Source organism: Phaseolus vulgaris, chromosome 8 (assembly GCF_051622355.1).
Source record: "Phaseolus vulgaris cultivar YP4 chromosome 8, ASM5162235v1, whole genome shotgun sequence".
Classification (NCBI taxonomy): Eukaryota; Viridiplantae; Streptophyta; class Magnoliopsida; order Fabales; family Fabaceae; genus Phaseolus; species Phaseolus vulgaris.
This window is the reverse complement of record NC_143505.1, coordinates 57,677,915-57,703,334: the sequence shown is the minus strand read 5'-3', so window position 1 is coordinate 57,703,334 and position 25,420 is coordinate 57,677,915. Positions and strand designations below refer to the sequence as shown.

The following is a 25,420-nucleotide window of genomic DNA, read 5'->3' as shown; positions in this document are numbered from 1 at the left end:
GCATCGAACAACTTAAGAAAAACAACACGGAAGGTATAGAATCTACTTTGCAAACAGTTTATGAAGAGACAAATACGGTGAATTAGAGCCCATTTCCACAATTTTCTTTTTCTCTTTTTGCTTTTCGGCGCAGTTAAGCGTGCTCATCAGCTTCAGAACATTTCATTTCATGCATCAAACACACTTGTCAAAATTCAATTAACTCATCACTTCACCAAATTATAGTTGGAAAACTATTGTTCAACTTAACTAGAATGAGAGCAAACATTAAAACCCAGCTTAAAAAAGTGAAGAAAAATTATAAAGATAAACACACTTGATATTTTCATTAATATAAATATATCTAAGAAATATAGCTGCGGGCTCATACATTTGAAGCCACTTCAGCCCCTTACAAGTTTCACACAATGTTCCCCTCCATTTTTTCAAATCCTATAACACTTCAAACTCGTATACCAAGACAACCCCAACATCATATCCCTCTACTTGCACAAAAGACAAAGAAAGAAAAAGTCAAAAAGTTTACTGATCACTACCACCACTTACTTTACTTCCCTCCATTTTTTCTCCCAATATCCACATCCCAAGGCAAATTCAAAACTACATAGAGGTAAAGCTTTTGCTTTTTGTAATAAAAAAAGGACCCAGAAAACGTTATCAGACCCTGAAATTTTTGCCTGTGAAGGTTTGGCCAAATTGCCAATTGGCGGGTACAATGTTCCAAGAGGTGGAGGTGCGTCGGTCACTGGCTGTCACCCTGAAGGAGAGTGACTGACCAACCAGAACAGCGTTTGACTGCCAATTCTGACCCCAGTTGCGGCTCATACTCATCCACCCAGTCTTAGCCCCTTTCACGCTCGTCCTCACGACATCCCCTGCACCGGCCACGTTGGTGATCAAAACCAGGTTAAAGTAACGGAAGCCGTTGATCGTGAACCTCATCCCTCCCTGCTTTCGACAAGGCACCCTGCACATCCACGCACCCAATCACAATCGTCAGTGGCATTATTCGTAATAAAGTGCATCCACGATGGCAAATAAGTACAATTACATATTTACAATCACACCACGTAATGAAGATTAATCTTAGTTTTGGTTGGTTTCGAGAATCGTGCAATTACGCGGCAAAAGGTGCACGTTTGTCAAAATCTTGAACCGGTTTCAGATAAACGGTTCAGGTTTTCTCCAGACAGGGCCACCAAATAAGCATCTACGGTTCTCATCTGTTTTCACTTTTCTGAATTACGAATTACCTATTGTCTACTGTCTAGTCCCCGCCACAGTGTAAGAATATCAGTACACTTTGTCGGTTTAAACGACGTCGCATTTCTGTCTCTGCGCTTTGTACTCTCAGAAGGCCAAAAGCCAAACAAGCGCGTTTACTCTATTTCCTTTATTCTCATTTTATTATAAAATAATAAAACATCAAAATCTCCCTTTTTTTATACTCCTACAATATTAAAGTTAATTAATTTCTCCCTTTCTTTACTATAAAAAATTATTAACTTTTTTATTGCTAGTGTCTAGACAATTGTGTCAAAAACTACACCTATCCCAAATGCGGAAAATTCCGTTTTTTTCAACTCTAATGTTTTAAATTATGAAACACAAATTATTAATAACTGATATTTAAAAGAGGAAAAGTAAAAACAGAAAACATATATAAAATAAACATATAATGAAAAAGTTAAGGCGAAGTGTGGAGCGAAAATGGGTGAAAGTAACGTTACCTGCGGTAAGAGACGGGGACGATTCCGGCGCGGTACTCAGCGATTTTGAGGAACATGGGCATGGCGAGGTCGAAGTGTGGTCTGGGAGGGTTGCACCATCCTCCATTGTCGCTGGGGAGAGCGTAGTTCGGAGGGCAGAAGTTCGTGGCCGTCACCAAGATCGAGGGGCTGCCAGCGTGGCACCAGCTCGGGTCGTCCGCGCACTTTATCTCGAAGCACGCTCCGCAGCTCAGCCCGCTGTTGAACAGTGCCGTGCTCAGGGCCGCCGTGTTCACGCCGTACCCCTGGCTGTACAGGTTCCCGTAGCCGCACGCGCCTCCCATTGTACCCGACGCGTCGCTACCGCCGTAGAACGTGGCGTGCGCGGTCTCCCACGCGCCGCCGCCGTACACGCCCGGGATTCGGGCCTCGGCGGAAGCGAGAAGAACGGTAACGAGGGAAACAATGGCAAGGAGTTTTTGAAAAGAAGCCATTATGAGTGGGAAGACCGAGCAGGGTTTTGTTAGGAGTTATGAAAAGAAGAACGGTTTTAGAAACTAACTCGCTCTGCGTTTGAGTTCTGTGGAGGGAAGTGCGAAAGGTTCGTGCTATTTATCAGAGAAAACTGGGCCCCACTGAGATCTCTTTTGGACCGTAGATTTTCACACTTTTTGTTTACGTTTATTTTTTACCACATATCCATTTTACTGAAGTAATCGTAAGTGAGTGTGCAAGAGAATACTATGGCGGTGAAGAGTGTAGGGGACAAAAGAGGTTAGGGACATTAGGACCTCAAAATATATATCAATTCTCCTTGCTTCATTTGCAAGTTGTGGCAACCATTGAAACCATTTTTTCTATGTTGGAATTTGAGGTTGTTCTTTATGTTACTAACTTACTATGTTTCTCTTCTTTTTCTCTCTCAATGTTTCAACTCCACTCAAATAGTGAAAAAAGCCTTCACACTATGAACATATAGTTGTACGGATGTGATTTATTTTCCATATGAATAGTGCTCAGGGACCACCAAATCAAAGGTTAATGTAAATTATCTATCATTCTATACATTTTTAATGTTGATAAAATGACAATGACTATTAACACACACACATTCTCAAAAACATATTTCAAAAAAATGATTATGAGCGAATGATAAGGGGTTTTTCTTTCACTAAATATTAGAGTGGTGTTTAAGGAATCTCCATTGTGGAGAGAGTGTGTGATGGTAACAAAATCATATTGGTAGTATCAAATGGAGAGAGAATACAAAGGTTTGAGTTTGATTAAGTTTTTGTGATTGTTAATCAAAATTTGAAGTTATCATAAAAACAATGACAAACCCAAGTCAGAGTCAAGTCACATTTCACGGCCACTGCGTCTGCATATACTGAACTTCCCCTTTTCTTAATTTCTAAAAAAATGCATTAATTTTCATTGATTTTTCAATATTTTGAGGTTCAGAGTCAGAGAGTCTGTAGCAAAAACTGCAAAAGTCGAAGAAACTGATAAAGTAAAACCTAATTTCGTATCTTTATCATAAAGAAGCAGTTGAAATTATGAATTATAAACAAAGTAAGTACTTACTTAACATATAAAATTGCGTTAATCACTCTATATAAGACACTTGCTAAATTTGTTAGTCTTCTTCGTTCGTATGCTATTCCATGTCAGGTTTGTCGAGTTCACACATTAAAGTAGTAATATGTTTCCTATTTTGCTTTCAATTCTCATTCATATTAATCTCTTTCTTACAACACCCTTATTTAATCATTTTTCTTTTCTGAAAATGCTAATCTTAGTAATATTTTTATATATCTATTATACTTTTTGGAATATCAAATGTTGCATCATTGTATGCTTTAAAACAAAACATTGAATTTGTATATTTTTTCCTTCATTTTAAAATTAACGTTTTTTTTAAATTAATTAAAATTGTTTCAATATCAGTTTTGTCAATCACAATTTTATTTCCAAACAAAAATTTATTGATAAAATAAGGAGTATGAGTGTTATTTTTTAATACCGTGTAAAATATGTATATGTATATGTCTATTTTAAAATTAGGAAGCATATATATTTCATTTAAAAAATAGAGGAGTGAATACTTAAATAATCATATTCTTGTTTACAAAAGTCCATTATGTTTTATACTTTAAATCTTTTTTTTATTTATTTTTCATGATATTTAGTTAAGTTTTAGCCAATTTTATATTTTCAAACTAGATAAGGTAAATGACTGACACTAAATAAGAGATGTGAATGTATATTTTAAAATTATTATGGATAGAGTGTCATTTAACTTAATATTATGGAAAATAAACTATTTTTTTCTTTATTTTTCCCCACAACGACATTGGACAAGAATCTTAAATGTCTAAGTTGCTATTAGATAATTTTTAGCAGGTTATTTATTATTATAAAAAATGATTTTGTGACAATATACATCTTTTGTTTTGGATAAGAAATTTAAAAATTATAAGATTAATTTAATAGTTTAAAAATGAAAAATTTCAAACTTTACCTAAACTATGAGGCTCTGTGTCTATGTCGGACACACGTATCGGATACTGACACGTGTAATATAGTTTTGATGAAGTGTCAAATCCAAAAAATATTTATTGAATTTCTGACTATTCTAGCACGGTTTTAACGCAATTTTAAAAAAGAGAAATACATTAATTTTTTAAAAACTCAAATTTATTGTATAATTTTTTATTGTGATTATAAAAATTATAAATAAATCTTTTGAACCAACCGTGAAAAAACATCTTTTAAAAAAAAATAATAATCTTTATTATCAATTTATATAATTTAAAATTATATAATATATAAATTTGTGTCCCCTTTCCTACATTTTAAAAATTATACATATTTTTTATTCGTATATACCATGTCCGTGTTTATCCTACCTAACTTAAAACATAAGAATTTGAAAATTTGTATATTTTTTTATTTTTTAAAGTCATATTTCTTATCTTTATATTCCTTTCTGGATTTGATCTCACTTACTCAATTTTAAGCGCCAACCCATCCAAATGTGTCCTCTGTGATTAACCAAAATAAGGATGAAATTAAAGCACAACCAGATTATCCAATACATGCAACATCTTTCAAATAATGCAAATGCAATATTTTTTTTTCTCAGAAGCAATCTCATATATATTAAGTATGATGCATGGAGAGATTATACAAATTAAAATGGTAATTAATATTTATTCGTAACTAATAAAAAACATAAAAGTATGCTCAGATTAACCGATGATTGTAAACCTGTTTTTCAGTAGTGAATTAAATGTGTTTAGTTATTTCTTATGATATGAAGTAATACTTTTTTGTATTTAATATTTTATTTATTTAATAATAACTGAAATACTTCATTAAAAAAATAACAAATTTAAATTCTTGTGAAATAAATATTTTAAAATTAAATAATTTAAAAGAAAATTATTAAGTTATCATTTTCTTGTTATTTCTGTTGCTCGGTTTCTGTTTAACAGAGTCTTATATTTATGTATATGTATATTGTATTCTTTTTCATATATGATATAATAAAAATACAATTCTCTTTCTTCTTCATTATCTTCTCTTACTTCCACCTTATCATGTGTCATGGTATAGCACTGCCCTCTGTCACAGAAGGCTAAGCATACTCAAGAAGGTTGCTGCACTGTGTGGTGTGAGTTATAAGAAAACCAGAATCCAATACCATGAAAGTGTCTCATTTCTTTATTCAGTGATTTTCATGTAACACTGTATTTTTATTAAAAAAATTCATAGTTTATTTAGATTTTACAAAATTTATTTCTGTAACTTGATATTATAATACGGATTTATTCTAAATGAATGTTTTATATTCAATATATTTTTAATATATTATAATTAGTAATTAAAAAAATATAAAATATATTTTATAATTTTTTAGAGATAAAATCTCATTTCCTGATATATTAGGAAATAAATAATTTCCAATAATTCGAAATTATACTATATAAAAATTAAGATATAGAAAACAAATTGTAAGCGGCTAAGTAAATTTTAATTATTTTTAATGAAAATAAAATTTGTAATGAATTTTTATAATAATAATTGTGTAATACAATAAGTTTGTTATCTATAATACTTTCTGATTACATTAAAAATTAAAATAGTTTTAAACTGTCCTGCCTTATTTATTCAATAACTTATCTTACCTTTCTTATAATATGCAAGTTGTACATTTAGCTTAATTTATCTTTAATAAGTTTTTAGAAATAAACAAAAAAGTAAACAGGCACTTACCCTTTCACTTCTATATTTAAAAGATAGTGTTTTTTAATAGTTATATTTACTTTTATCTAGTATTTTTATTTAATTTCTCGTTTTATAACCTTCACGGTTCTTTTTTTTTTATTTTAATTATCAGGAATGAATGAGAGAAGACTTTAGAAATTAACCATGAAATTTCATTATACAATTTCTGTAATTTTTAATAGAAATCAAATTAATTTTCAATTTAGTGGTTCTAGGTAAGGTTTATATTACGAAATTGATTTTAAGTCTAATTCAATCTCATAAAACCGACTTATAGAGTTAAAGTTTATACTACTTAAATATAATAAAATGTCTTAATCTCGGATGGATCTCTCATATCTCGTATCGTTTAAGCACTTTTGTTCCTGTAAACAATTTATATGCCAGAAATATAAATATTTGCATAAAAATAAGAGGGAATTAGAAGCACAATAAACATGTCTTTCTACATTCCCTCTTGTAATAATAAACATGTTTTTTTTGGTAAATGTAATTTTTGTTTTTTTGCAAAATGAAGAACAGAACAAGAATTTGAAACTTTAGAAAATTGGTATGAAGTGTGAAGAAGGAAGAAGAAATTCAACCCCGCATTCAACGCTCCACGTATTACGCCGTGCATTTGACCGTACAATCGGGGACGGCGTTGAGTCTTCCCACATTCTAACGACTAATAATGTCACACCCACTCACTACCCAACGGAACGGAGAACTGCCGCTTATTTTATCAAAGGACAAAAAAAAAGTAACCTAAACTCCGTTCTTTACTTTAGATCATATCGTACAATACTGTACTTTAGTTTTTTTACAATTTCTCTCAGCATTGTGTAAAATTTTACATTTTTTTATGATTTTCCGTTTAATACTGTGGTGAAAAAGCTATTAACGGTCGTAATAATTAATTTTTTATGTTGGCAGACGCGTATGAATTTTAATTTTAAAACACAACCAAATTAATTAGTAATGACACAAATTTCACATTTATTAAAAATAAAGTTTATTATAATCTAGTATATAAGATTAAATTATATTTAAAATCTATTCCTTAATTTCAAATATAAATTAACAACCTTATTTAAAGAGAGTGAATTGAAAATCTACTTTAATTAAAAATAAAATTAATTTATAATGTGAAGTTAAATGAGTGATTATATATATAAAAAGAAAAAAAAGACCAAATACATAAAATAACTATGGATTTATATTTTGAAGAATATAATTTTGAGAATTGATGTGGAAGGAGAAGGTAGTTTTTTGGTGATGGAATATAAAAATGTGATGAGTCTTGTGAGTAGTGAGTGAGTGAGTGTCCTTTCTTTTGAGAGTTTGAGGACGTGACTTGGTTAAATTATTGGATGGTATTATCTACCAAATCAATCAGATATGCCACGTAGTGTGCATAATTAAACCGTAGTTGAACAACTACGTAGCTGCACGCACCATTACTCAATCAATGACTATGCAGAAATGTTATCCAATATTGTTCATATTTGACTTCAACATCTCACATTCTAAATCATATTAATTTCTTTCAATTACTCCATCTTCACATTAGTTATAGCCTTGTTTATTGGCACAAGTGAGGGACGTGGAAAACCAAGAAAAAGGAAGGGACAAGTGAAATGCCTACCTACCAAAGTAACAACAACGCATCTTAGTCACATTCCTTTTCTTCTCAGGCAGGGATGCTAACCTTCTGCACCTGTGAAACTCTTTATTATTCCACCTAATATTGTTAGACCTATTTCAATCCTTTCAGAACTCAAATAAACTCGAACTAAAAACATTTTATATAGTATATAATTAAGTATAAACTTCATCGTATTAGTCAGTGTCATAAGATTGAGTTAAATTTAAAGTTGACTTCTCAATATAGTATCAAAATCAAAGTTATTTAAAGCATATCCTAGCGAAAATTTGTTGAATCGTTATTGGACCATCCATAAATATATAATCCCGCACGAGTTTGGTATACAAGCACCACCTACAATATTTGTTTAATTATTCATTGTTTGTTATTGGTGGTTTTGAATTTAATCCTGTTGTATAGGTTATTATAGTCAATAGTTCTGGTTTTGCTTTAATATTATGCGATGGATTATGTTTTATCTTATGTTGGCTGAGGCGATGTGGAAGACCCAGGTTGTATTATGTAGATGTTGCAGAAACATTGGTTTGTCAAGGGTTTACAAGAGCTTGGCAACAGCTTAACCAACCAAACTTGTTATATTTACTGCATAATTATGCAGCAATTGAAGCATAACCTTACAGGGAGTATTGGAGTTGATGTCACAAGGGTCTACAAGCACCAAGCAATCAGACAACTAATGAAGGATGGAAGTAAACTAATCTTGTTTTTACGTTGTTGTACACTGCATAATTATGCAGTTTTAGCCATTACAAATTGTTGTATTATAGTGTAGGGAACAATTCTATGTTTTGGATGCTTGTAGTAATTATATGGTTGTTAGTTAAATGGAGAGGCGGAGAGGTTTGAGATTTTTATAAGGATTGAGACACTCTGAAATATTTCTTTTTAATTTAATTAATTTATTCTTTACTGAAAAAAAATTCTCACACGAGTTGACAATTCCAGCATAGGGAGTCTCGATGTAAGGATATGAGTTTTGAAAATCCTTGCAAACAATTTTTATAAGGTTGAGCCCCTTAATAACATTGTATTTTTTACAATTTTTTAATTAAAATTTTTGTCTCATCATAGCTCATGCACCAGGGAAAAAAAACAGTAACACATAACAATTGCAATAGAGTAAGCACCAAGTCCACCTTCTAATGATAAATGACAACCTCTATTACAAGACATTTCTACAGACACAACTCATAAGAGTGGTATGAATTTGAATGTAGAATGATGAATGGTTTAGCAATACATAAATTGGAAAACATCATTATGCATATTATCTTTTCTTTAGTGAAAAGTCTCAATCATATGATGGTAGGTAATTCAGTTGGCACTGACAATTAACAGATGCCAAAGTAATCAATAATTAAAAGCCATCCTGTGCTCAAGACCAAATCTATTCCTTACAATTTAGATATTGCCAATATTGCATAATTTTTTAAAATTTTATTGGTCTTTGAATTGATTACATGTAACTTCTTCACTCCATGAGACATTCTACAATGGCAATAAAGCTATGGATTGAAGTTTGGTTTCTAAGTCACCAAATAATATTTTATCGGCATGACCAAATAAGTTTACTTCGATCACATCCAACTAAGTCAATTATTGGTGATATATTTGCTTCCAGCTCCTGATAATTAGATATCATTATATATACTATGTAGTGAATTGTGAGTCTCTGTTAAATCATTAAACTAATACCAGTTACGTGTACGAGGATGAAGAATAATTCAAAATCTAAAAAAAAATTATAAAAATATTTTAAGTCTAACTCAACTTTATTTTAAGAGATAAAGTATTTACTACACTTCCTTCACCAAGACTTATCAATTCGTATGAGACAATATATTTATGGATGGTTCGATACCGAGTAGTCTAATAAAGACAATAAAGTTTCACTACAATAATTTTTAAATTACTATGATACTATATTAACCACTGAACTTTAAATTTAACTCAATTTTATAAAATCACTCAAGTGAGGTTTGGATTCACTTATTTATTTTTAGTTTTGATCTTTTATCTTCAACAGAAAGTATTGTATTGTTGTTGTGAACTCTTAGAAATAGCAAGAGAATAAAAAAGATAAATTATTTGATTATTAAGTAATGGAAGTGTTAGTATATTAAATAAAACACATGTACATTAAGAGAGAATACACAGTTTGATGTATTTGCACAACACAGACCACTTTTAAAAATCTTGGTAATGAAATGGATAATAGGAGAAACAAGTATACTGTTGGAGAGGTGTGCATGATTCCACTATAAGCATTTAGTATTACATCATTAATTTAGAAAGGTATGATTGTAAAAAACAAGATGATGGACAAAGTGGAGAGATAGTTGCTGGGGTGAAAATAAAGTTAGGAACTAATCAATATCCTATGACGACAAAAGCAACAATTAGGGTTAGAAAAAAATGAATGAGTAGTACCCTAATACACTTGAGAATGGTATTAGTATTTAGTATGATTTAGGGCATCCCATTTGTTGATGCATGGTGTAATTGAAAACGTGCCCTATCTTTGTGGGACAATGGTGGACCATTAGGCCCATTTGGAATGGCATGTCTGTTCTTTAAATGAAATCCGTTGCTAAAAATCAGCAGGCTCCATTGAGCTTTACGCAATCCCCATAAAAAAAAAACCCTAGTTTCCCCTATAAGCAAGCAAGTAACTGCGAATCATATCTTCAACTTTTGTACTTGTTCTTCTCCCATGCATTCCACTCCCACAACACAACCACCAACTTTTTCTTTCTTTCTTCTCTTTTTGAACTCAAGCTTCCTTCTAATCATTCATGGGTCCCAAACCTAGCCCTGCCACACTCTTCTAAGTAAGTGACCAAAGCTTGATCAAGACAAACTACCTGTTTAACTACCTACCATACACAGTGGCCCAAGGAATTTTCACAAAATCAACTACCAATTTTCCTTTTCTTGTTTAACATTTTTAAGGTTGCTGTTCAACAAGCCTCACATGTTAAACTCTTTTTAGATGGTTAATCTCTAATTGTAGTTATTACATTAAAATATAACTTTCTTATCAAGATTTACAAAAAGAGTAATGGCTATATACAGCTTGTGCCAAAGAAACATATGTTGCTAATTAGTTCAAATCTTTAACCTATTTTTTAAGATAATTATGATAAAAGTTAATAAACTTATCTTATATATAATTCATATGATTGAATGAAAATATAAAATTGTACTATATAATTTTATTTTTCTTTTTTCTATGTTTATGTAAATAATTTTACATTAACAACCTATAAAAAATATTGTTATTAATTTTTTGCTATAATTACCTTTTTAGTTTCTACATTAAGGGTCAATAGTCAATTTGGTACATTGGTCTTTAAAAAAAAAAAATTTCGTTTCAAAATTTGTTAAAAAATACGCAATTTGATCTCTTATGTCAAATTCGTATAAATGTTGTTAATTGGTGATGATGTGACACTATTATATCTCCACGTGTAATCCAAAGTGTATTTCTCTCCCTCATCTTCACTCTCAACAGAATTTCTGAAAACCCTCTCCCCTAATTTGTTTCCTCCGTTCACAGTCTCCACCCATTATTTTCCTATTGTAACAAATTACTGTTAATAACACAAAATCCATCCAACAGGTTTATACAACATGAAAGAGGGTCCCATCAAGAAGGCAAAAAACATTAATAATACGATAAATGTCAAAATTGCATAGATCTAAATGTCCAATACTCACTAGGATAAGATGAAGCTTTTATGTCCAAAATTTCTTAACAGATTAAGGGGAGAGGTGGAGGCTCAAGAAGGCCAAGATTCTCAAATGAGAAACATTATCACTCATATAAATTTTGAACAAAAAATCCAACTCATCCAATACCATGCTATCCAACGAGGGAGATTCCACTTCATCTTCGAAACAAGGTCCCTCCTAGTACTCATGGATCTCCCGCCACGCGAAGCACTGTGATGTTGAGGCGATATATATCGAAAAGAAATGATTTAAGTAAATACAAATTTAAGGAAGAAAAATTGAAAATCATTACACAAGGGTTATAAAATAATGAAATCAACATTTATTCCATATAGTACATATAAAAGAAACTAACTTAAAATAATAGTGGTAATATACATGCATCAATGCAAACCACTTACTAAATTGTGTTGAGAAAGTTGTGTATGAATCAAATCTCCAAGAATCCAATGAGAGCTAAACAAAGATCAATGTGAAAGGTAGAGAAATAAGGGGTCCATGACAAGGTTAAAAAGAAGGAACTATGTAAGGAAGTAGTTGTAATTATAGGCACAAAACGGTTGTTACAAAGTGATTGAATATATGGTCTTGGTTGTAATGAGCAAAACGCTTAAAGTTGTACTAAATATCACTACTCACTAACCACTAAAATTTGTCAGTGAAAGGGAATTTTTGATGGATTTGCGATGACACAAAATCCATTAGTAAATCACTTGTAAGTAATTAATGACAAATATAATCGTTAACAAGTGTTGTGTATGAAGTTCATGCGGTTTTAGACGGACTTTTCCATTGATAATGGACAAATTTTGGCAACATCCAAATAATTTACTAGGATTTCGATTTACATGCACATTCCAAATAACATAACAGAATGTCATCAATTCTAAACATTCCATCATGCTAATAACCTATTTTAGACATGCTCCCCAAGCCATTTAGGCATTTCCCCAATAATTCTAGCATCTCTAAACATCTCAGATAATCTGAGATACTTTAGTGTTGAATTTTTTTTTATTTGATCCTCATGCTTTGGCCGCCATTGAACCTTCTTTTATAACAATCAAACAAGTAGATGTTCACATATCAAATGTATAACGTAAAACTACCTAGTAAACTTTAGCATATGAATAATGGGTTTGCTTTAAATAAAAACATACCTAGTACTTGTTTGATTTTGACATATGCATATTCTATTATATGTCAATGGAATATGTTTAAACATGTTACCTTAAAATGTTGCTAGTGTTGCTCCTTATCAGATTCAGGTATCGCTCTCCATGTTGTCCAAGGATTGAAATTGTTGCTTAATAGACTTTTTGATAGCCTGTGAAACAACCCTAGATAGAACAAACCTAATTACATAGAAAAGTCATGCAAATGTCAAACAATGAAACAACTTACATAACATAAATAATAAATTATATATTACCCTTGATCATAAGATTCAATGATTGGTCGATCATGGAAAGCAGAGTCAACTTGAATCGACATAAGTATTAGATGATAATGGAATTGTAAGGTTTAGGTAGGAGACTAGTGTATGTGTATAAGCATCAAAGGAAGATGATGCAAGTATTGAGTTCTCAAGTCATTTGTTAAAGTAAAAATGAATTTCAAGCATTAAATTAATTAAATTAGTAAAAGTTTAAGGTGAAAACAATATACAAATTGATTTGCAATTCTTACACTCAAGAAAGGAAGTGTAACGTTCATATTTACATGCATTAGTTAAGGGAAGTAGAAGTTCTAAAATAAAGACATGTTTGGATTTAAGTAGTGTGGTTTTCCAATATAAAAATGAAAACTCAACTTTTAGGTAATTGTTGTAAATAGTAAATTTATAGAAACAATCACAACATATATTTGACGTTAGTGACACCTAATAGATATAGGTTTATCATATTTCCTAAATAAGGATTTATAGTTTGAAACACGATGTAACACTTATTTTGTGTTACACTATTACAACTAGGTGGTTAAATAAATAATAAAAAGATAGCTCATAAAATTTATGTTTTAGCAAAAAATATTTCCTCTGATTAATACATATATAAATCACTTATTTAAAAAGTAATTTAATTGAGTAATTTATGTGAATTAAACTTATGTTTAAAAGAGTAAAATGAATAATTTAGAAGCGTAGGGGAGATGGGTGTAGGTGGAACTGCAGATTTCTTCTACAAGGAGGCTCAACGGCTAGGCTACGTGGCTCGCTCCGCCTTCAAGCTTCTTCAGATTCAGAAGCAACACAACATAATCAACCGTGGCGCCACCGTTCTCGACCTCGGTTGCGCCCCCGGAGGGTGGCTCCAGGTGGCTTGTCAAAGCTTGGGTCCCTTCAACGGCGGCGGCTCCGTCCTCGGCGTCGACACCAAGAAAGTCAAGGTTCCCCCTCTTCACTGCGATTCTAGGGTTCAGACCATCTCTGCTGACGTCACCACCCTCTCTCACCACCGACTCAGAGCACTTTCTCCAAAGGAAAAAGGGTTTTCTGTGATACTCTCAGATATGTGTCCCTTAGTCTCCGGAATCACTACCAAAGACGCAGCCTTGTCGTTTGAGCTTGGGATGCGTGCCTTGGATTTGGCTCTCGGCAACAGAGTTCACGTGGAGCCAATTGACGATGACCCTTCTTGTTCAGATGACGGTCAAGGAGTTTTGAGGGTTGGTGGGCACCTTATTATCAAGCTTCTCGAGAGTGAAGATGCCAAAGGTGCTTCCTTGCTTACTTCTCTGAATAATGTAATTGATATGTGCCCAAAATAAAATTTGAGGTGTTCAGTTTAAAAAGTTTGACATTTCAGTTTAGTCCCTTCAAGTTTAATTGATGGAGTTAATAGGTTATTGCATTAGTTTATCATACTAATTTCTTCAACTTATTTGTATCAAAAACTGAGAAAGATTAATTTGGGGTATCCAAAGTGAAACTTTTTACTTAAAATGTGGATAGTGTTCAATTCTATTGCTTTGATTGTATTTGTTATGTGTTGTTGATTTCTTTGAATGTTTATTTGCTGCAGAAATTAACCAGCTTTCTAAACCGTTCTTTAAGAAGGCATCATGGCTGAGACCTAAAGCTACAAGGCCTTCGTCAAGAGAGATTTATTTGATATGTCAAGGTTTAAAGCCAGATGCTAAGATATAGATTGATTCTCTTATACTCTTTGTCCGGGGGAATGTTGGCCATGAGTTTTGCTTCCGTTTGATGATGATAACTAGTCTTTGTGAAAAATTCATTATTTTCTGGCTCTCTGTTGATACTCATAGTTAGTCTATGAATATTGACTCCTGATATGTAGGAGGGTGGTGAAAGGTTATGATGATGAATTTGTGATTGGAATGTCCCATATGAGAAGGTCTCATAACTTTGTTTAGCCATCAGTAATCCCATACACACCACGAGCGGTTGGAACTAGGCTTGCCTAATCTGCAACACAATCGCCTCCTTTGTCCTCTCCTACATACATACAACATTGTTGCTGATTGAGGTTTAGATCTAATTGCGTATGAAAAGAGCTTTGTTAAAAGAAATAGAACTTTAATGAACTTCAGTCACTCTTTAATGCTTTGTTTGAATGCACCTTGCTCCCATCATATTTGATATGCACACAAACAATGAGGCTATTCTCCTATTTACACAGTTTTCCTCAACTTTCTCTGCATGTTAGCGAGGTAAAGATGAGAGCACATCCACGTTTTTCCTCACCCTCATTTCAGTGGACATGGACCAAACACAGGCTAAATGAATCGATCTCCTGTTATTTGGAAAATATCAGTGGTACAAAATAGCAAAAAAAGCGTATAACGTGATTGTAAAATAATATAGATGCCTACTTTTGCAACTTCGTGGTTGCGAAAAAAAAAGCACTAATTATTTCCAGAAGTTTAGTATTTCATTGAACGTAACAAGTTAAGTCGGTCTGTCATCTTCAATTAACATCTTTTCTGCAAAACATAAACAAGAAATAAAAAGGGGATGCCTTTCCGATTATTTGAGTTCAAAATATGGAGCATATGTCAACAACGTAAAAGAACAAAAGGCAATGACCCTGCCCAAGAAGTATGTGCTATTCACTGGATTGAAAATATTGGTAGTTGCTGTGTAACAACACCATGCTTTTGTTGATGTTCCGGTTCAGCAAAAGCAAGACAACATATTATACTACGTGAGAATACTTTCTAAACAATGGTCGAAAATTGTAGACAATGTACAGTACTATACTGTGACCAATTACAATGTATACCGCAGTTGATAATTGCGAAGCCAGTCTTCACCTTTTTCATAATAATCCAGTCTACTGAAAGTTTGCATATGGAACTGTGAGTCTGAGGCGAAGGTAGCTGCCCCACGCCATGCATCCATGACTGGATCCAATGCCCTCACTATTTTTATAGGTGAGCCACATGGTCTAATCATCCGAATTCCAGATTCCAGGCGTTCAACTATACCAGGGAAAAGAGAACTTCCACCAGTAACAAGTATGGAACTAGTCAGTCTCTGTTCCAAGGTTTCATCCTTGACTGGTAACCTCCTTATTGAGACCCCAGCCATCTCGTCTAATCCTACCTGATCAACCCCGATCCAGTTTGGATTAAATAATATTTCAGGACATCTGAATCTTTCGACCCCAATAACAATCTTAAAATCTTCTTTGGTAAGAGGACGAACCCGTGGCACCTCAGCAGGTTGACTGGTACCGGCATCTAACTTAGGTATAAATGTTGGATCCAGGTCCTATCAAATTAACAATGTAGAAGTTTTTATGTGAATTGCAAATCAAGACCCGTATAAAGAAGTCAACTTGTACAATCATAAACTAATCTTATGGGATTTTATCCTGTAAGGCGTTCTAACCTGTAGCCTAGAAGAGATGCGGGTCAGCTCTGTTTCATCTTCATCTGGTTCTTCATCATCATCGTTACCATAATCTTTGCTCATCAATTTGTAAAGCTGCCAATCTTCATCTCTAGCACCAAATGTATCTTCACCCTTACCACGGTCTAAAGCTGCAGTTGTCAGGAGACGCATTCTTTCCCTCTGAGCAGCATTCAGTCTTTCACCACGGCCAATACCACCGGACAAACTATTTCCATTTGAATGGCCTCCGTTTGTCTTAAGTCGTTTTTGTTGGTCAACTCTTTCTGAAAGGTCTTTGTATCTAGCATGCAATTGCTCCAAATATAGGTCCGGGTTCTCTCTACATTAAGCAGAGAAAAAAAGTTTATAAAATAATAATAATAATAATCATTTAAAGCCTAGTCAAAATTGCAATCAAGCTATGAACAAAAGTTGTATCCCGGGAATAAGTAAATGTGGATAGTAAACTATTCACTTAGCTCTCCTGCTATCCCTGTCCTTCAAAATCCTTATCAGATTCAAGCTAGTGACCAAAAATTAGATTGAATACTCACTCTTTTCTATCACTTGCTTTCTCCAATTTTACTTGGTTAAATATGAGGGGGAAATCTTACATAAGCAAGCCACAAACAGAGTATATCTTGAAACTTCATAAAGAAAGTAAAGCATCAAACATACAGGCGTTTCTCCTCCTCTAGCTGTTGTTTTCTCTCTCGTTCCAATTCCTCTTCATAGCGCTTCTGTTTTAATCGCTGCCTCCCATCAGCCATAGATTTGAGTGACAACTGTTTCTTCTTTTCATTGAGCTGTCAAATATCAATATACAAAAAGCAATTAATATTGTTAACCTCAGCACAAAGAACATCATCACGCAAAGAAGATATCAGAAAAATATAATCATATTAAGATTGTAGGAAAATGTGGCTCGAAAAAAATGTAATAGTACACTTATCACATATTTGGGAGACTTTATTTCCCTTGATTAAAAATCTCTGAATAAAACAACAAAAATATGCTTATTTCTCCAAAATAAGCAGAAAGTGAGAATACACCATTCAGCTTATTGATAATGTAAGATAACTGTCTGATGAAAAAACAGACCTGTTCTCCAGTCAACATGTCATCAGGAATGTTTATAAGAGAATACTTCTCACTAGTGCCAAGATCCTCCTTTTCAGTTTCAGCTTGCTCATTCTTTGGTTCACCTTTTGCTTTCCGTAATGATTGTATAACTTTATTACGTGCAGACTCTATCTCCTGCCTATTGACATAGCCAGTTTCTGACAGGAATGGTAGAACCTCACTCTCTTCCACTTGTTCAAGCTGATGCAAAAGAAACTCTAAACCATGCAATTCATTTTCCAGTTCATTAATTTTAGAAGACCTCTTTGCCTCAGCCATTTCTCGAAGCCTTTGACCTTGTTTCTCTTTAATTGCTGCCTTTCTTGCGATCTCTTCCTCAGAAGGAGGCTCATCAGTTGGGGGTGGAACCCAAGGGAGTTCCCAACATCTGGTTTTTCCTTCAGCTTGCTCAGGTTCTTTCTATTATTAGATCATTCAGGGAGTTTTAGAAGCAATAAAAGAACTTAGTGAAAAAGGAAAAAAAAATCCATACATATACCTGAAACAACCTAGCTTCCGAGGCATAATCTGGTGCAATGTAACAATGTTCCATCTTCAGGTCTTCAACCTTTTCCCATGTAAATCTAGTCCTACATTGATCATTCAATAAAATCTAAAATACTCCCCAAATTTAACATTCATTTAGATAGTATCAGAACCCAAATGATTTGATACTCACAAATGATACGGATATTTAAGTGAAAGGAGTTGCTTCAAATGATTAGTCACATGGAATCCACCAATATTAGTACGACAGCATCCTTCATACACAGGCTCCCCGTCTACAAACTGAAATATGCAAAACAAATAATATCAACAAAAGGCAAAATCTGTAATCACATGCCCAGTGGATTTCTTCTTATTTATTTCAATATTTAAGAGAAATTAAACTTGTGAACTTATTTTATAAATTTTAATATTTTTTCTCCCTACGAGGGCCTATTAATGAGTGCACTAATAAGGAAGAAGAAAATGAGCGAGAAAGTTCTAAAACAATTACACAAAGTGATGGAAGAGGCCCAAGCTCAGGCCGTAGTTCAAGCCCAACAACTAGGTCAATGGCAAAGAGGATTCAAGAAGATTGGGACTCTGCTACTGATGGCAGAGAAACGTTCCTTTATATGTTCAAAGAAGACCAGAAGAAGTAAAGCCCAAGCCATGAGAGCTAGTTTCTTTATTTGTAATTTCAATAAAATAGGGTTTCTTTAGCATAATAGGGGGGGTGTGCTTATCATTGTAGCTTGAGTAAAGCCTTTTAGGGTAAGAAGTTAACCTAGCTTCTAGAAGTTTGCTCCTAGGATGCGACATTGACTTTAGTCAAAACCCTAGCAGCCGCTCTTTTGTGTATTCCCCTTGCTCCTTGTTCTCCAAGGCACTTGCACCTATATAATGGGGTGTTTGGCTCATGTTTTAATAAGATCAATTTTATGAGTAAAATGCTGCCAAATATTGCAAGCTTCTACTCCCTTGTCTAGTCTCTCTAGGTTAGACACTTTGTTGTTCACCTCCACCTTCTCCAAGTGATATGGCCCAACCAATCACTCTCCATACCTTTCATGCACCTACAAGGAACCCATAGCTCTATATGAGCCCTCCTTGATCCATCACATCCATTGCTTCCGCCACCCTTTTCAAATCTCCAAGAAGAACAACCCATCTTTTGGTATCAACCCATCACAAAGCATGACCAAGAACCTTCGTGCTCATAGAAATGTCTTTATTCATGGACTCCAAAGCCTTAGGACCTGTTCACTTTGTTTTACTTTGATTGCAACTGTATAATAGGATTTTTAATTGGGTGTAAGTTGAATATATAGATATTTTGATGGACCTTAATTGACCAACATCAATCGAAGGTTCAATCCAATGACACATCACAGTTCAAGTAAGGCAAGGAAAACATGCTAAAGAAACTCCTGAAATTCTAGGTTTGGAGTACGCCACAAAGGAGCATGGCAAGGAAAGCATGCTCCCAGGAGTGAAGATAAGCGTGCCAAGGAGGGCATGGAAAACACCAAGTCAAGGAGAATATAGAACCTATCCAAACGCAACACAAGCAAGGAAAGCATGCTCCAAGATGTGAAGCTCAGTGTGACAATTAAGAGAATATTCAAGGACTTCTAGGCACCAAGGTAGCACATGTGAAGAGTATGAATATTCTAGATCTTGTAATAGGCAAGTATCATGCCTAAGCAAGGCACCTTGCGTCATTGATTACAACTTAGAATGAATTGAAATTTCTTTGAGAAATTGAGACTTGTGAGTCTTCTTGAGGATGTGCACTCTCCCGTATGAAGTCTTACCTTTAGTTTCTAGGAATTAAAGTAATGATTCACTTCACTTATCTTCAATCTACTCAAGTGGTATGATTCTTCAGTTCACTTATCTTGAGTCTACTAAAGTAGTGTGATTCTTCACTTCACTTATCATGAGTCTACGCAAAAGGCATGATTCTTCATCCCTTCTCTACTCCAGCTCTTATTTTACTTTTACTTTTAAAGTGCCTTTCAATTTGTTTTGAGTTCTTTGAATCTATGACTCAAGCTTGGATGAAAATGGTATCATACCCATTCTTGAACTATGTTCATGAACACCAAGATAAGAGGAGATTCATATTCTATGGTGACGTTCTTGCAATGATCTGATTCCTTTGATTTATAACTATAATTACTTTGGATTTAATTGATTACAAAGGAGCTACCACATAGTGGGATAGATCCCTCTTCCATTCCCATAGTTGAGGTTCCACCACATATCCTCTATAAAAGTGGTTTTCAGCTGCCCGCACTCTCTTTTACAAGGATAAGTTTACAATTATTATCTACTTCAAAACTTTGAAAAAGAAAATAAGGAGAATTTCCAGTATGGTGCATATGAATAATTGTTATTATTACTAAGCCACTTTGAAAAGTAGCTATACAGATTATTAACACTACCATAGGAACTTAGCTACTATAGCAAAAAAAGAGCAAATGAGATATATTGAATATAAAATGTGACATAATGACATTCAACTGTTAATAATATGTGACACAACAAAAGAATTGTCTTCACATAATCAACCTTTAGACAAAAGACAGTCTATCAGGCTAAGGAGTTACTGCAAGTAGATTAATAAAACTGACTACTATAATTACAAAGTTGGTGTTATATACAATGAGATCCTATTTACAAATTTAACCATGATCAGGTGGATGATATTACAAAAATCTGCAACAGAAATTCAAATGAGAAACTCATTTTATTGACATATAAGTAAATAAGATAAAAACAATACCGGAATCACATGGGTTGTGTTGAATCCAGGACACAGAGCAAGACCATCTTTAGCACACACTCCTTGTTGTTGATTGTATTTATAGCTGAATGCCACATCAACACCAAAAGCTGCAAGAACACAGAAACCCAACTAACTTTTGGAAGCAAAATACACGTACAACATCTAGCAAAAAATCCAGACATGCATCCCTAATGGGAAAAACCAGTGACAATCGTGTGACAAAAACAGGTTACTTAGGAAATTTGTATTGAATTCAGTTTTTCTACAGAAAATCGCTAGTTAAATGTGAAGTTTTTTTCTGAAGGTTACTAAGTATTAGTACCAATTGATGGAACTCCGTAAGTCTCAAAAAGAAGTTCTGCCATTTTACTACGAGATTGAACTGGGTTGCATACACATTCGGTGATCAGGACAGGATGATCAATCTGCTCCAGCGATAGACATTAAATTAGAAAGAGTAAGTCAAATTAACCAAATGCAGAAAAAAGGAGAACGAATATTTATTAAACCAAATAACCACTATGTACCAAGACAAGGACATTATGTTCTGTAAGTAGCACACCAGACTTAGTAGTATCAACAACACTAAATAAACCAAGGAAGAAAAGACAATAAACTAACAGCTTGAAGGGATTAAAAAAAATGAAACACTACTTCAACTATTTACATACCTCAGTAGTTGCACCCATCCGGTCAAATCCAAAATCAAGAATCTGTGTGTGAAAAAAGTGTCAGTATGTTATCCTAACCAGGTTCTTCTAAAATAATGAAGGGCACAGGTTAAACATGAGACAAGAGGAAATTTACATATTCCATCGTTTCAAACTGGTACACAACATTACTGTCAAATGCAGAACGTGGCCCAGAGCGAGTGCAGTCGAAGTATTTCAGTAAGGCGGGATCATGGTCACCCACAATGGTGACAGTTTCCCCTGTGAGAAAGAGCAAGTATTCACCACACCACACCACATAATTGTAGGCAAGCAAAAAGAACCAATGTTGGGACAGAAGTTGTTAGAGATAATATAGCTATTAATGCCGAAACAAAAACACACATGGGACCTAATTTTTTTTTGCCAAATTAATGATTGTCCAAACAAACAATGCACAACACAAAAGCAACAATTTACACAAATAAATATTAAAGCCAAATGTTAGACCAATGCCCTAAGAAAACAAAAGCATGAAAAAAAAATCTTCATTGTATTGAATTGAAAGCATAACTGATCTAGGAAACGTTAATATCAGTCCTTTCAAAACTAATTCTAAGCCGCTAAAACGTTATTTTTTTGAATCCACAGATATCCTCCACGGAAAACAACAATGTTTGAACCAGCTAAAACTACTCAAAGGACGAACTCTTCCGCAGAGTATTAAAGCAAGAACTCCCATCTTATGCAAAAACGAAAAAGGTGGTAAAGCAGTACCGGTTACTTTATGGCGTGGCCTTTGCACAATGTTGCGAAAAATAACACGAGGTTCAGGCTCTCCCGCCCAACTGAAAATTCACGAAAACAAGAACGAGTCTTAACTAGATAAATCCAATTGGGAAAGTAAACCAAAAAAAAATGAGAAAATTAGGGTTATAATACCCTATGCGGAAATAGGAGGCACCATTGTCTATCACAATGGGAGTGTTGGAATCGACGAGGTTGAAATCGGTTTGACGCTGAATGTTGGAAATAAAAGGCATGGTGCAGTCGTTCTTGAGCTGGATTTCGGTTCCTGTGTGTGCGGACGACTAGTGAAGAGTCCCGAGCCGGTTGGTTAAACCGAACCGGTTCGGTTCGATGGACGGATAAGCGAATCGGCGTGGACGAAGAGCATCAGTGGATGAACACTATCACACCATTGTTTTGACTGTTTTGCTTCAGCGTCTTCTTCCTTTCAACACTTTTCTTCCGGAGTTAGAAAGGGCGTAAATTAAGAAAAACCCAAAATCATAAAAAAAATTATAAGAATCTATTAAAAAATTATTTAAAGAAAGTTTATTAGTTCTCGTGTTTTATATTAAATATGTATGTGTAAAGAAAATTAATAATTTCATACCCATTAAAACGGCATTTACATAATTGTAATAAGACATTGAAAGCAAAAAAGCCACATACAATGATAACAACTAAATTACAATTTTTTAAAAAGTACATAATGTTATAAACTTGTAATCTAATATAACTAAATATTTCAATACCTATTTAATCACGTATTATCATTAATAATTTTGAGTTGTAGCTAAGATTTAGATAATACCTATAATTATAATTATACTTATAATTTTAATTAAATTGAAAATCTCTTGATAATGCCTAAGATTATCAAATTTTAACCAAATACAAAGGTAATGAGTTATGAATATATCATCCCCCATTATCTTCGAACTGCAATGTATGTTGGTATGTCTCATTTAAGTATTATTAATTAAAAATTGAACGTCATACTAGTAATTCGTGTTAATAATTTATTATGAAAATATTAAAGTAAGAAAATTTAATTAAAAATTATTGCTAAAAAAATGTTGTGGCATTATTAACAGATCCACAGCGGCCCATGCCACAGGCCTAGGGAACACATGGCCCATTAAGGATGCCCAGAAATACTTCTCCAGAGATAATTTTTTAAAATGTGAATTAGATTTTTTTAATTAATATGTATTGTATTTTTTTATAATTAACATGTTCTTTTTTAATGTTTTGTTAGAAATAGATTAAAAAAACTCATCAACATTAACGGTATGTTTTTATGAATATTAATTAAAAAACAATCAAGATTAATTGAAAATCAACAAAATAAACCAACTAATAACGTTGTCAAAATACCGATTCAAAAACAATTGATTAACAATCTATGAAGCTCAGACACTCCTCCTAAATGGCGTGTCGGTGTCGGATACACGACACTCGTATAACACTTGTAGGACACGTATGAAGTGTCAAATTCAAAAAATATTTATTGGATTTCTGACAATTCTAGCATAGTTCTAACATAATTTTAAAAGGGAAAAACACATTAATTTTTTTAAATCTCAAATTTATTGCATAAATTTTATTATGATTATAAAAATAAGAAACAAATTATTTTGAATCAGTCATGAAAACATCTTTCCGTTCAAAAAAATAAATAATCTATAACATACTTGTGCACATAAATTTTTATTATCAATTTATATAATTTATAATTATATAATATATAGATTTGTGTCCCCGTGTCCTACATTTTAGAAATTATACGTATTTTCGTATCCATGTCTATGTTACATAGTTAACCATAGTCAAAAAATAATATAAAAAAATATTGAATAAAAATATTGATATTTAAATATTATTAATAATTTTTTATTTTAATAAATAAATAAAATTTAAAACTGTTTTGTATACTAGGTGTCGTGGTACAGAAATTCTGCACATCGACCATAACTTACTATTGTCTGAAAGGTGTATATCCACAAAGTAAGTGACCGTTATCTCCGACATTAAATAATAAACGATTTAAAAGGCATAAACACGTAACGAATTCAAAAGGACGTTTAATTTAACGGAGGAACGAGAGCATCGACGGTTTAGGTTGGCTTGGCGGTGGTCATTAAGTACGTGGCCCATTAACCACCGACCCAAATTTTCCCGCCAAAACGGAACTTGTGGACTTAATTCAAAGGCCCAAAACGTTCCCCGCGGGCCCCGCTTTTTGCCACGTGGGCTCCCTCTTGATTCCACCACACGCTTGCGCGACCCAAAGCACGTACCCTACTCTGTCTCCTTGCGGAGCAAGAAACTTGAGTTCCTCCATGTAACTATAAATAACAGCGTTCGCGCCTCCCTAACAAACATTCTCAGAAGTTGAAAAACATGGTCAAGAACGTTGACGAAGCTTGCCGCACGCCCAAACGCACCTCTCGTCGGATACCGGCGGCGATGGTGTGCCCACCGGCTCCCAAGAAGAAGCCGCCACCTCACACGGCGTGGAAGAGGGTGCCGCCGAAGAACGGCTACTTTGTGCCGCCGGACCTTGAGCTCATTTTCAGAGTTGCCTCCGCCAGCGAAGCTTTTGCTTAGTTCATCATCCATTTCTTCTGTAGAATTTCACTGATTTAACATCTTAACGTGCTTAGGCTAAGTTAATTTCTCTGATGTACAATTAGAACAAGTTTGAAGTACGCGTCTACTTCTCTGTATAATTTTTTTTTTCTTTTTCTTTTTGTATTAACAGGAGAAACAGTGTGGTACATATTCTGTTGGTGGAATTTTTGTTGTATATTTGGTTATTCCTTTGAGTGAATAACTAATATTTGAGATTTCATCATAAATCTGAATATTTTTATAATTTTTTCTGTCACTTTTTTGGGGTTTTGCTTGAAGGATGGTTCTTAATGGCGTACCTATGCGAACTAGGAAAGACAAGTAGTTTATTTATTAAATTTTGGTTACGCGATGTTCGATGGATTCAACTTTAGCAAAACGAGTGTTTTGAAAAATGGTAACTTTACGCGTTTTCGTTAAGTAAAAAGATACATACAAATAAAATAAATTAAAAAAATATAGATTTTTTAGGTGTTAAAGATATTTTATTTTAAAATAATGGATATTGTTTCTTAGGAAAATATAGAGAACTAGTGAAGGTTTTGTCCACTTCCTTTCTTCGGGCAGGTTGTTAAAGTTTCACTACGATTTTTCTGGTCTTCGAGATACTTTTTCGACTCTCGGTCTCTCAATTTCACGTAAATGCCAAATGGGGTAGGTATTTAAGATACTCTCACGCTCAAGTAAAGAGGATATTTGACA

General features: G+C 33.5%; 3 protein-coding genes across 3 annotated transcripts; 1 reads left to right on the top strand and 2 right to left on the bottom strand.

The window, feature by feature from the left end:
* Nucleotides 1–298: 298 nt before the first annotated feature.
* On the bottom strand, nt 299–2,580 carry LOC137825776 (expansin-A6). The gene is made up of 2 exons (XM_068631556.2): nt 1,731–2,580; nt 299–967 (listed from the first exon to the last, which is right to left on the bottom strand). Exons 1-2 carry the CDS (start codon nt 2,201–2,203, stop codon nt 658–660), a joined length of 783 nt encoding a protein of 260 aa, XP_068487657.1. The 5' UTR covers nt 2,204–2,580; the 3' UTR covers nt 299–657.
* Nucleotides 2,581–13,489: 10,909 nt separating this feature from the next.
* Nucleotides 13,490–14,954, top strand: LOC137823609 (FtsJ-like methyltransferase family protein). The gene is made up of 2 exons (XM_068628815.2): nt 13,490–14,098; nt 14,406–14,954. The coding sequence occupies exons 1-2, from the start codon at nt 13,534–13,536 to the stop codon at nt 14,528–14,530; spliced, it is 690 nt and encodes a 229-aa protein (XP_068484916.1). The 5' UTR covers nt 13,490–13,533; the 3' UTR covers nt 14,531–14,954.
* Nucleotides 14,955–15,411: 457 nt separating this feature from the next.
* On the bottom strand, nt 15,412–22,788 carry LOC137823608 (actin-related protein 5). Its single transcript, XM_068628814.1, has 12 exons — nt 22,238–22,788; nt 22,073–22,143; nt 21,453–21,577; nt 21,317–21,358; nt 20,968–21,070; nt 20,643–20,752; nt 18,045–18,154; nt 17,865–17,955; nt 17,345–17,785; nt 16,922–17,049; nt 16,241–16,583; nt 15,412–16,120 (listed from the first exon to the last, which is right to left on the bottom strand). The coding sequence occupies exons 1-12, from the start codon at nt 22,336–22,338 to the stop codon at nt 15,617–15,619; spliced, it is 2,169 nt and encodes a 722-aa protein (XP_068484915.1). The 5' UTR covers nt 22,339–22,788; the 3' UTR covers nt 15,412–15,616.
* Nucleotides 22,789–25,420: the final 2,632 nt, after the last annotated feature.

Coding starts and splice junctions, on each gene's coding strand:
- LOC137823608 (XM_068628814.1), bottom strand. CDS start 22,338: ATGCCTTTTATTTCCAACATTCAGCGTCAAACCGATTTCAACCTCGTC. Junction 18,155..20,642: donor ACACAACCCATGTGATTCCG/GTATTGTTTTTA, acceptor TGCATATTTCAG/TTTGTAGACGGGGAGCCTGT. Junction 17,956..18,044: donor CTTAAATATCCGTATCATTT/GTGAGTATCAAA, acceptor TGATCAATGTAG/GACTAGATTTACATGGGAAA.
- LOC137825776 (XM_068631556.2), bottom strand. CDS start 2,203: ATGGCTTCTTTTCAAAAACTCCTTGCCATTGTTTCCCTCGTTACCGTT. Junction 968..1,730: donor GTCCCCGTCTCTTACCGCAG/GTAACGTTACTT, acceptor GTGGATGTGCAG/GGTGCCTTGTCGAAAGCAGG.
- LOC137823609 (XM_068628815.2), top strand. CDS start 13,534: ATGGGTGTAGGTGGAACTGCAGATTTCTTCTACAAGGAGGCTCAACGG. Junction 14,099..14,405: donor CGAGAGTGAAGATGCCAAAG/GTGCTTCCTTGC, acceptor TATTTGCTGCAG/AAATTAACCAGCTTTCTAAA.